General features: G+C 39.9%; 1 protein-coding gene across 3 annotated transcripts in view; it reads left to right on the top strand.

Annotated features, from left to right (window-relative positions):
• LOC113584897 (vacuole membrane protein 1-like) overlaps positions 1 to 12,014 on the top strand; it is a 32,832-nt gene that overhangs the window by 6,041 nt on the left and 14,777 nt on the right. For 2 of the 3 annotated variants that reach the window (XM_035535693.1, XM_035535694.1), the window contains exons 3-6: positions 6,776 to 6,890; positions 7,768 to 7,825; positions 8,455 to 8,550; positions 9,298 to 9,358. In XM_035535693.1, coding sequence (XP_035391586.1) covers positions 8,514 to 8,550; positions 9,298 to 9,358 — 98 coding nt within the window. In that variant the 5' untranslated portion in view covers positions 6,776 to 6,890; positions 7,768 to 7,825; positions 8,455 to 8,513. The remainder of the gene's footprint in view (positions 1 to 6,775; positions 6,891 to 7,767; positions 7,826 to 8,454; positions 8,551 to 9,297; positions 9,359 to 12,014) is intronic. The other variant, XM_027022113.2, reaches the window with a different exon arrangement.

Raw genomic sequence — 12,014 nt, 5'->3', positions numbered from 1 at the left:
TGTAAAACGGCCCCTTAAGTGTTAAAGTCTGCTCTGGGCTCCCTCGTTCTCCCTCTTCTCTGTATCAGTAGTGGTCCTTGTCGCTCGCTCTGTGGGGCTGCTGTGTGTGTTCAGCAGCTCCTGAGTGCAGCACAGAGACCTCCTTCCCTCCCATTGTTATGGCATGGAGCTTCCCATCCTGTCAGACTGGGACCTGTATCCTGTTTAAGTCTCTCTCTCTCTCTCTCTCTCTCTCTCTCTCTCTCTCTTCTGTTCGCTTTGTTCTGCTCACCAGCTTGCTTGTTTCACCTTACGCTTGTTCTTCTTCCGGGCAGGAGTTTGTGGGTACAACATCTTAAAAACAGCAAGAATGAAGAAAGTTGGTCACCATAGCTGGCAGGATCTCTTTTCTAAACTGGGATTTTTAAAAGCTTCCTTTGAGCTTGTTTGTTTTTTAGGTATTATTTCCTTTTCTATATATTTAATTTTGTACCCAACAGTGTCCAATATTGCCCTATAAACACTAAATGTCTTCTAAGAATGAATAAGCAAATGATGATAACAAAAAAAAAAATGTAAATGATTTTTTTCATCATTTCTTTATGGGTTCTTAGAAGCGCGCCGGACGGTTGTGTGCCGTGTGTCTGTCTGGCAGGGATGTGTGGCCCTCTGGACCGCCTGTTCTACATGGGCAGGGGGCGGGGCCTGCAGTGCCACACCCCTGCACATGAGCTGCCTTTCATAGCTTCTCAACTGAGGATGTTACAGGAGCCATGAGAGAAAGATCGCCTGTACGGAAAGGACACCCTCAACTTCATTGACTTTACAGCTATAAAAATCCAAAAGTGTCTTTTTTCTTTCTTTTTTTTCCTATGGAGTCTTTTGTTGTTGTGTTTTTGGTCTTATGTAGCTATGGAGAAATCATGTTTGGTTTATGGTGATGATTGTCATAGCATTGATTTTGTGAATCCAGCACTTCAAGGGTTAACCTTTTGTTGTTTTATTATTATTATTATTATTATTAGTAGTAGTAGTAGTAGTAGTAGTAGTAGTAGTAGTAGTATGTCTGATGTGTGATATTTGTTTTTTCACTGTTGAGTGACTAGTTTGTGAATTTCGCGCATAAAGGGTTAAAATGCAAGTGAGCTGGACATGAGAGGGTTAACGAGTCTGAGAATTCTCAGTTGCCAACTCCCAGGCAGGCGAGTAAATGTGTAAGTGGACTGAGCGCGTTTATGCCGGCTAGGGCGTGTGTGTCTCCCCGGCACCAGCTCCTCTTCTCCTCCCAGCTCTGTGGTTAGCCCCGCCCCTGTCCGTCACATGACTTCTCTGAAAGTCCCCCCTCCTACTGTCTCCCCCCGTGTTTCCAGTAAATTGCTTGAAAGGAGGGGCTGAGTCAGAGCAGCTTCCCTTTAACCACGGCTTGTTAAAGAATTTGTCAACGTGGACTCCAGGGTGCCCCCTCCCCCCCCCCTCCTCCCAGCAATAGATTTGAATTTTTTCCCCCCTTCTTTCTTTGGAACGGTCTCTGGGTCAGATTACGTCAGACACCCATAATCACTTAACTTCCTGTGACACATTGTAAAAAGAGAGAGAGAGAGAGAGAGAGAGAGAGAGAGAGAGCATGCACATTTGTGATGGTCTGTGACATCGAACGTGTGTGTGGGCGCGTGAATATGGGTGTGTATGTGTGTGTGTGTGTGTGTGTTTTGGGGGGGCTAGAAACACACGTCTCCTCTGGGCTCCTTTAGTTTTTTTTCTGAATTGAGCTCAGCCAGACAGTGTTGACTGATCACCTATTTATCTGTTTATCTTTTTTTTTTTTTTTTTTCTTCACCAATTTCACCAAATTTGCTTTTTTTGGCAGATTGTAGCACACCACCCATTTGTTTGTTTTTTTTAAATGTAAAATGTATCTCAAGCTTCTAGTTGTCAGTTTAAATCTTTACCCAAATACCGATAAGTCCATTGAATACTGCATGTAATCTTCAGCCTTAAGGATAATTACCTCAATGTATTTCTTACTGAATAATTATTTAAGAAAAGCTCACAGAAGAACCTACACCAGTCTGTATTAAGTCATATATATTAAAGAGTGCCAGTATGGAATTAGGGATAGTGGGTAATATCATAGGGAAATTGCTGTTATTGTATGTGTGTATGTGTATACCAGTATTAGTGCGGTAGACTGCAGGATGCTGATGAAAGCTTTAATTACTCAGCACTAGGATTTTCAGCTATTTCCTCTCCTTTTCCATCTGCTTGCGTCAGTTTGTCTGTGTTTCTGTGTGTCTACCTACCAGCCTGCTGCTACTCGGTCTTCCACGCTGACGACACACCGTGGCTAGATGCAGATGCTCTTTGTATCTGTGTGTGTGGAAAATAGTTTGAGCAAAGACGGTCCGACAAGCCGAGATACTACACTGGGTGTCGGCGTAAATTATGCCGAAGATGTAAAGAGATTTGCTTTTATCAGGGTTGAGACGGACACGCCTCAGAGTTGATTAAGGGTCAATTTAGTAGCTCTCTAAAAACTGACCTAAAACCTGAAAGTATTACAGACCACGTCAAACAAGCACCACCTCACTCCACTCGGCCGTCTGAACAGCGGACAGTAACAGACTTCGGACTTTGTGGTTGTACCAATGACTTAAAAAAAAAACTTCAGAAAGGGGAAAAAAGACAAAAAGAAAACTGCTGGTTTTGTGCCAAACCTTAATCAAAGGCTGAGACTCGGCTCATAGTTTGAAATAGTGCTGCGCTTTTGACAAGATCTGCTAAACATAATTGCTGGGAAGCCCTGCCCGAGGGCACAAGAGGGTGGGTACCCAGGAGAGAGGGAGGTAAGGGTGGGTGAAAGCTTTGCCAAACGGTAATTTTCCATGATGGGCTAAAGAGAGGGAAAAAGGGAAAGAGGATATAAGCATCTATTATGGATGTGCATTATGTAGATTAAGTTACTAAACCTTTAAGAAACTCTGAATGCCCCTCAGCTGCAGAAGGTGTGTAAATGACCGATGCAGATGTTTACCGGGAGAGAAATAAGAGTGTGTATGTCTGGACAGGGTAGAGGAGGAGGAGACATTTGTGACAGGGCATGAATACTGCGATTTAGTCCCGACGTTGCTCAGCAATTTCCCGTGACGGGTAAAAAGCGTCTTATTCGTGGGGCATGTGTTCGTGTCGTGAGCGGGCACAGACGGGGAGCGTAGCTCTCTCACGGCGCTCTTCTGCTATGTGCCTGTGCTTGTGCCGTAAAGATCCAGACTGGTCATGCTGTCGGACAGATAAACAAAAGACATTCCGCTTCTTTGAGTAATGGACATTCCTCCTTAACGGCGGTAGCACTGGTGGTAGCCATCTCCGTATCCGATCCAGGGAGAGGGAGTGCAGGAGTAGAACGGAATGGATGCAGCTGTTGCTATGTGTAAGCACAGCCTTTGTGATTGGACAGAAATCATTCTGAATTTTAAAGGTTGGCCAATCAAAGCACAGCTGTGTCCGTTGGCTCTGGAGCCCTCCCTCCTATCCCCCAACAGCGTTACTTGGACTGATTTGATGTCCATATTAGGCTCAATTTGGTCAAATCCCCTCCCACCACCAAACCCAGAGAGCCCTCAAGTTTCAATGGGTTTTATGTCCTTGAAACCGATAAGATGCATAACATGCTGTGAATGAATTAAAGATGAACTCATCATCAATATATGATTTGCTTAGCCACCTAGCAGTAATCTTTCCATTTTAATGCTAGACTTGTCATATTTAGTCACTGGAAGTATTTATTGATTTAATTTGTATCACAAAGAATGATTACAAATGTAGTTACTCCACAAAAAGCCTTTAAAACATAAAACTACTGAACTTAAAATATCCACACACTGTGATTATTAAACTAAATATGTATTTTTAAAGTATGATGTATTTCTAAACGGGATAAACAAAACCTGTAATTATGTTTGCCATTAAACTGCTCTTTATATGATTGTCATGAAAAAGTTTGTAAAATTATGTTAAAATTAAACAAAGAACAACAGAAAGTGTCACAATATGCACACACTTGCAGTAAAATACTGCAGGTTAATTTACTTAAATATGAAAAGTTCTTATTTAAAAAAAAAGTGTGTGTGTGTGTATGTATGTATATATATATATATGTGTATATATATATATATATATATATATATATATATATATATATATATATATATATATATATATATATATATATATATATATATATATATTCTCACCTTTTATTGGTTTCCTTTACATTTTAGGTCCCTTAATAATATGGTCATTTCAACTTGCAGATAGGAAAACTGACCCTGCACATCCTTGTTTTCCCAGAAAAAGTGTTCCCATGACATTAACATTAACTTAACCCTCCTCTTCCCACTAAAGCTGTAAGCAGAAAACCTTCATGTTATTACAGTGAAAGACACTTTTGTGAGATTGCAAAGCTGTCTTTGTGGATATTTGAAAGTCATGTCTGAGTCACTGAGATCACCTAGGAGCCTAGCCTTGTTGTTCTCTCACCTAGCTGTAATGGAATGTCAAAAAGTTCATGGAGCTCTCTGGTAAGGGTTAATGATTTTAATTAACTGGGCTATATATTTTTTATTTGAAATTTAGATTATCACAATTCTGTATTTGCTTCAAATAATTTTACAACACTAAAAAAAATCTTATAAAAATGAAAAGTAAATTAGCCATGAGTTGTGAAATGACTGAGGTGTACATAGCAGGATGTTTTAAAGCAGTCACGGTTCTGTAGGCTGGTAAAAGGGTTTTGTTTAGGGTTTAGTTCTTCCCTTGCAAACATCTAGTAGAGTCCACGCCTTATTTAATGGAGTTAGGTCATAAGAAAAATCATTAAAAATACCTTCAGCATTTTTGAGCCCTGCACAGAGAGGTTGAAGTGAAGTGGCTAATATGCAGCACCTCTGTAGTGGTCACAGCCTCCTTCAGCTTTTAGTTACCTTGATGCATTCGATTTGAAAACCTATTTGTGTTCTTCCCTGCATTTCTCTGCATTGCTAATTTAAACTTTAAACTTTAAGCAAATTAGCTTGCTTAAAATATTTTTTAAAATCATTTTCCTTAGTATTTTATTACATTTTACTGTTCTATCTTATGCTGAAATGTTATGTTTAATAAATGTTTTTATTACTCATAACCTTAATGAAAAGAAAGTAATCGAGTTAGAGAAAAGATTATTGCAATAACTCAGTATGTACAAGATTTTACTAATGATAAATTAGCTGAAAAGAAGGTTTCAGATGAGTTCATGGTTTTACCAAAGATAAACTGCTCTCTGTACCATAGAATATTGGTAAATTATGGCACATCATTTATTTCTACAAGTGTTCTTGAAAGGGAAGCGCAGTAAGTCTACAGGCAGGTTTTCACACAGCCTTGTCCACTGTGCAGATTTAAATGCATGCATAGTTTTTATTTCACAGAAAAAAAGGATTCACGCTAGTCTCAAAACTGGGAGCATCCAAACTGAATAGCTACTGAATAAATCACTGAATAACTACTGAATAAGCTTGAGAGGGTTTGAAATGCTCTTTCCTTGCACATCAGTTTTTATGACCTACTAATCAACTTCCAAACTATTGCCAATTATTGACTTATGTATAGTTTTCGTACATTTTTTCAGTACATTACTTAAGGTCTTTTAAAAGTATAGTGTTTTTAAAATAAATAGAATATTAGTAGATGAATAAATTATGCATTAAAATATATTCTGATAAGGCACTGTACAGTTTATTTTAGACAGGTGTTAAAAAGAATTATTGTGCCAAAGCATAGTTTGTTAGAAAATCTTGTCAGAAACATGAGAATTCTGAGAAGTTGTTTAAAAGTGATTTGCATAGAATACATTTTCTCTCATGTGGTTTTAAAAACGATTGTTCCTAAAAGATCCGATTTTGTCTGATATTCCTTAACACATGTCCAAGCACTGAACATTTTTTGTGTGTAAACTATCTTATAATTAAAATGAGTAATTCCTTTAAGGTACAAAAGGAACATTTTAATGTTTTTAACATTTTAACTAATGGATAGTCTTTATTGTTGGGTTTGATACACAAAATGTTTTGGATATGTTTTCAGTTTACATAACAAAATATTATTAAGTAATTCATTGTTGAAATAATGTTTTTTTCTGGTTTATTTTTAACAAATCTGTCAAATGCGTTATCTGTTTTTGCTGTTTATACATGTGATGCACACAGTGTAAATGTTATTATTGTCTCACTCTTGACATTTCCAGATACACACACACACACACAAACCTGATGACAATAATTGGTAATGATAATGGAGTAAAAATGTTGTATCACGTTTTCCACTTTTTTTACTTTAAGTCTTTACTATCCAGACAAAATCTGCAGTACAGAAAATGATCCAGAGAGGAGGATTGCTTGGAATTTTGTCCTGTGCTTCTGTGCGTTCCTTTGAAATTTGTGCCATCTTTTATTCTTAAAAAAAAGAAATTTCTTTTTTTTTTTTTGAAAACCTGTTACTTAGATATGTGCAACTTTAATTAGAAAAAGTAACTCATTTTAAGCAGTCGTGTTCCTTCCTTTAAAAGTTTGCCTCTGACTCTCTCCAGTGCATGCTAATGTACATTAGTTCCAGAATGCAGCACTTGTGTGAATCACTATTATTAATGTTTCTCTCAATAAATAATTCCTGACAAGTTATTTTTGCTGTCATAATGTGCTTGGATTGTCTTTCCTGTATCCCTGTATCCCTGTACTACTTTGTTGTTTTTTCCCCTGTATTCCAGATCCCAGTCCACTCTTTGACCTGGCAGGAATAACTTGTAGACATTTTCTGGAGTCTTCCTGGAGCATTTCTGGAGACACACTGATTGGCAAGGCACTGAAAAAACGCAGATCCAGGTGAGCGCACAGTGTAGCTAACAGTCATGTCCTCACAGACACTGAAGCGTTCCCTGAGTCGCAATGTCGTGGTTAGGATTTCTTTAAAAGCATGCCTTTGAAAAATGACTTGTTTTTGAAGAACATGCCATCTAAGCTGTGTAAGGTTTAGTGCATTTGGATACCAGCAGAGCCATTCAGACTCAACTGTGTGTAAGTCATTAAAGAGGCAGCCATTTTGTGTTTTATTGCCCTCCATTTTGTGTAGAGTGCAGCTGCGCTGAACTCAACAGGCAAGTGCTCCAGTTCTGGCTGCAGGGTCACATGTTTAGAGTTATGGTGCAAAGCACTGGAATGTGTGCTGAATGTGTGCTCAATGGATCGTTCACAGTTTACTGATGCCTGTGCAGTTCTTAAAAATAAATATTCTTCTCATTTGTTTTTGCTGTTGTCTCTAAGTTAGGCCAACAATCACATCAAATGTTTGTTTTATTTATGTCCTTAAAGTGTAAGGCTGAAATTGACATTTATATTTAGTATTTATCAGTTATGGTACAATTGGCTTAACTGTTATTTAAAAATTTGCTATGTCTGCCTCTTTCTAGTAAGCTTATGAAAGTTTGTCTGTGCTTTTTAAACCAAGACTTTTCCCAAAGACAGTAAAGCCCCTTTTGGGTAAGAGATGCAAATTAAAAAGCTAAAGATGATATCTCAGGTTGATTTGACCTCTTCTCACACATTTAAACACATACTCATTCCTTGACACACTCTTACATGCTCTGTTTCTGCAAAGTACAGCCTTAAAAACTTCAGAAAGTGGTTAAATACACTTGTATGAGTGTTTAATGTTAATCGGACTGCTTCAGTGTCTGAAAAGTCTTCACTGTCAAACTTGTAGATCAGGTGAGACACGTGAGACTCCATGTTCTCATAAGCACCGGCACACTCGTCTCTCTAGCTAAGTCTAACATTACGCAGTCTCAGACAGCTCATGCTTATCTGACTCCCAAAACTGTGATTAACCTCATATCAGGTTAAAGCTGTTTCAGTGAATCAGCGAGTAAAATTACAATTTACGATACACAGAGCTGGGTTTAATGACAGAAGCTCACATAGTCATAGAATGAAAAAAACATTTCAATGCACAGTGTAATTTTATACAATATTAGATGTAATCAGAGCCCAGAAAGAATTCTACTTGTTTGAGCAAGACCATAATTTCCCATAAGGTCAGCTTGGTTAAACGCAGTGAACGTATAGCTTACTTTTAAATCGTTTTAAATACATACAATTCACACATATTCTTTCATTTTTATATCTATTATATTATTTCTGTCCAGTAAATTTGGTCTTGCTGTTTTAAATAATAATTAAATAATTCAAATAAATAATTGCCTCACTGTCTCATTCTCAGATTAGTGTCATTTTTAAAAATCATGAATGCTCTCAACAGCCGACATTGAAATTCATCTGATCTGCAGTGAGATTTACAGTCATTCGTGTACTGATTTTCCCTACCCAGGATTACTTGTGTATCTGTTTAATTGGCCACATTTCCCACACAGTATTCATATCTCTGTCTGACAGAATATAGAGTGACTGATCCAGACCTTTGTGCCTTCAGCATTAATCATTTCCCAGTAGATGAATTGTGCCACACACACAAAGACTCTGAAGTTTGGTAGGTAACCCAGACAATGTCCATTAAACAGTGTGTTTACTTGATACAATCACGAACTGCCTGTTTTTGTTCATCATGAGGGGGACATTATAGGAGGGGAAATCAGTAATGAGAGTATACTGAGTGATTTTCAACTGATTGAGTTGCACGGGGCAGGGAAGCCCCCCCCCCCCCCCCCCATCCTGCCTTTCATCGTGACCAGCCAGGGACCGTGAGTCACCAGCATCCAGACCAGGACCACAGCCTTAACTGATTTGAGTTTACTTGTAGTCTGGGACTGAAGAGTGCTGACAATAGAAGAGACAGGATGACACATCTGCTTGTATCTCCAGGGCCGGTCCCCTCTTAGGGTCCCCTCCTAGGGTCCCCTCTTGTCCCTCCCCGTCTGAACTGTTCTCCGCACGCTCACTACTTTTACTGCCCTCATTCCTTCGGTCAGTCCCTGGCTTCTCTGTATCGCCCCAGCCCCGTGACCTCGTGACCCTATCCCGGCTCGCGTGATCCTCGGGTCGTTGAGCTGCGTCTGTCTGGTTTGCTGATGTGTCATAGCACTTGGGCCGTGGGTTGAGTCGCCCGCCACAAAGGGCCATCATCCCATGGAGAGGGGTTTGGTGGAGGGCTGCGAGTTGGAGATTAAGGGCAGGCAATAATAAAGCTTGGAGCTTGTCATCTCAGTCTCCTCCTTTATGAGCACATGGTGGGATGTGTGAGTGACTGCATGTCTGTCTTTTTCTCTCTCTCATCTAGAAACTCTTTGTTTCACTACCTTCAGCAAATACATGGTGGAACAGATGGTGGCCCTCATAGGGTGAGTAATTCAAGCCATTGACTTGTATCGGGGGGCCCATGCACAAATGGAAAGGAGTGTGTGTGTGAGTGGGTGGGTGAAACTCCATGATGTATAGCAGAAGAGGAAAGTGTTAAATGGACAAGAGAATGGTGGAAGACAGTCAAACATGCCTTTGCTTGGGAAAACCCTGTTCTTTAGGTCCTGTTATATATATACACATGCCTGCCTTCATGGGTTTCACACTGAGGGTCTGTCTGGAAATGAATATAACAGGCTCTTGTAGTCTCCTTGGTGGGTTGCCAGGTATTATAACTGGTTAGCATTTCAGCCCTCATCAGCCTCGTCTTGTGACAGAGCTCAGTGTTTTAGATAGAAAGGACTGCAGAGTGGTGAAATAATACAGATTCAGGAGGCCTGCGTTAATGCAGCAAAGCTCAGGTGAACGTTCTAGAAGCCGCTTACGTGAGCTGTTTCAGCTTTAACCAGAGTGTTATCTTCTGTCCCCTCCACCTCTGGCTGGAAGACTCTCATAGCATGGGTTGATATTACTGGAGGGTTTATTGGGCTGTGGAGGGTAAGGATGTTAGAGAGTGTGCTGCTGCCCGTGTGATGACTACAGACGTGACAGTGTTTCTATTGCAGGCTTGTGGCCTGTGGGACACTTTGATCTCCCCATATCACACCCACCCAGAGCACATGCTTCTTCATATAAAGAGTCCATAATAGCTCAGTGGTCTACCGTGACTGGGTGGGATACCCTGTGTGTGTGTGAAAGATAGATTAGTATGCGTGTTTGCCTACATGTATGGGAGAGAGATACACAGTTTGTCTATTTGTATGATAGAGAGATACACAGAGAGAGAGAGAGAGAGAGAGAGAGAGAGAGAGAGAGAGAGAGATAGGCAGTGGAGTTTCCTGTGCTATGTACGAGGAATCGGGTGCGGAGTGGACGGTCTCGATGGGCAGAGGTACATCTGCGGGTTAGCTGCACACACCTCAGCGTCGTGTGCCGTGTGGATCCTGCACTGTGGTGCTGGAGAGTGATATTCTCAAACACCTGTCTCCAGGGAGACCCCCATGGTCTCTGCACGCTGGTGTCACTAGGCTGGGCTCTGGTGAGACCTCACACTCAGATTGCATCAGCTCGTCACTCAGTCATGAGCACAGTTTGCTTCTGTCTTCCTTTCCAGTGTGCTGATGCTGTAGGGAAATTTTTGAAATCTGTTTCCAATGAGAAAAAAACCTCTTCTGGTTTACTCGCATTCTCTCCAAATGCTTATGACTAAGTAGAGATCAGCAGATTAGTTATTTATGATGTTGTTTTCAGCGCGTACGGTGCCACTAGGAAGTGCAGACATGTGTTTTTCGAGTCACTGAGATGAATGTGTGAAGTCTGAGGTGGTCCAATAGTACGTCTTGTTTGTCATTGTTCAAAGTGTAAAGCCGATGTGCAGGCAAGGTGAATTGAGATTGTGAATTTGCAGTAAAAAAGGGTTTGTCCTATGAATGTGCCTGTGCATGTCTGTTTTTGTGTGTGTGTGTGTGTGGCTGCTTATGTGTGTGTGCAATGCTGTTTGATAAGTATTTGTGTGTGTGTGTGTGTGTATGCATGGCTGTTTGTTATGTATTTGTCTATCTGTGTGTGTGTGTGTGTGTGTGTGTGTGTGTGCGCGCGCACATGGCTGTTTGTTATGTATTTTCTGTGTGTGTGTGTGTGTGTGTGTGTGTGTGTATGTGCAATCCTGTTTGTGTGCATAAGTGTGTAGAGTCCTAAAGATAAAGCAGGTGAAACTGACTTGCAGAGAGCTGATCGGCTTCAACAACCACAAGCAAAACTACATACGTGCTTCTAGTTTCTATTTATCTCGGAACATGTGCTTTGACAGAGAAAGTTTCCAGTTTCCACGTTTTGGTAAATGGCCTTTTCCTCCGTAATGTCCCCTGGTAGATCTGCATGGAGTTTTAGGGTTGTTCTGCTGTGTTTGTCCATGGAAGCGTTTCCCTCTCTCGTCCCCTATAGCTAACAGTCTTGCTATTTACCATGTAAACAAGGTTGTAGTTTGCAACATATCCACTTTGGCACAACAAACATAGATAATATTTTTATTTGCCTTCCAGGAGAGTTTGCAGTTATTGCTAGATGTTTGTAAATATTTTGTTGACAACATTTAGTTTTATACTGTGTTTATCATAAAATATTATTATAAATGAAGCAAATGAGTTTTGCTGACGCTGGACTCATTGTATCAGCCCTAATTAACCTTAACTTCAGTTACAAATCATGACCTGGAGAAAAGACTCAACATTATGTGAACACAGAGTCTTGAAATTGTTTTATGACCACTACTCTGAAAACGAAAATGTTTTCCGTATATGAGAAATATTGCTAAATTGTCTGTACTTAAGCACACTAATCTCACTAGACATTCTTCTTCTACTGCACTGAGCACTGAGCACTGAGCACTAGAAGAAGGAGCAACATAGTCATATTATCACAAATAACGGGAGGAAACATTAGTGGGCAACTAAAATTAATATCTGTAGCAAAAATTATTAAACATTTTAAATTTCTTATTAATTTATAGTCACTGCTGTATTATCTTGCTTTTTGAGGCAAGATATATAATTCATCATATAATTAAATTTAAAAAAAAGGTCTTGGTCCGTGTGAGAC

This window comes from Electrophorus electricus, chromosome 17 (genome assembly GCF_013358815.1).
Source record: "Electrophorus electricus isolate fEleEle1 chromosome 17, fEleEle1.pri, whole genome shotgun sequence".
NCBI classification, from domain to species: Eukaryota; Metazoa; Chordata; class Actinopteri; order Gymnotiformes; family Gymnotidae; genus Electrophorus; species Electrophorus electricus.
This window is presented reverse-complemented; position numbering and strand designations above follow the sequence as displayed.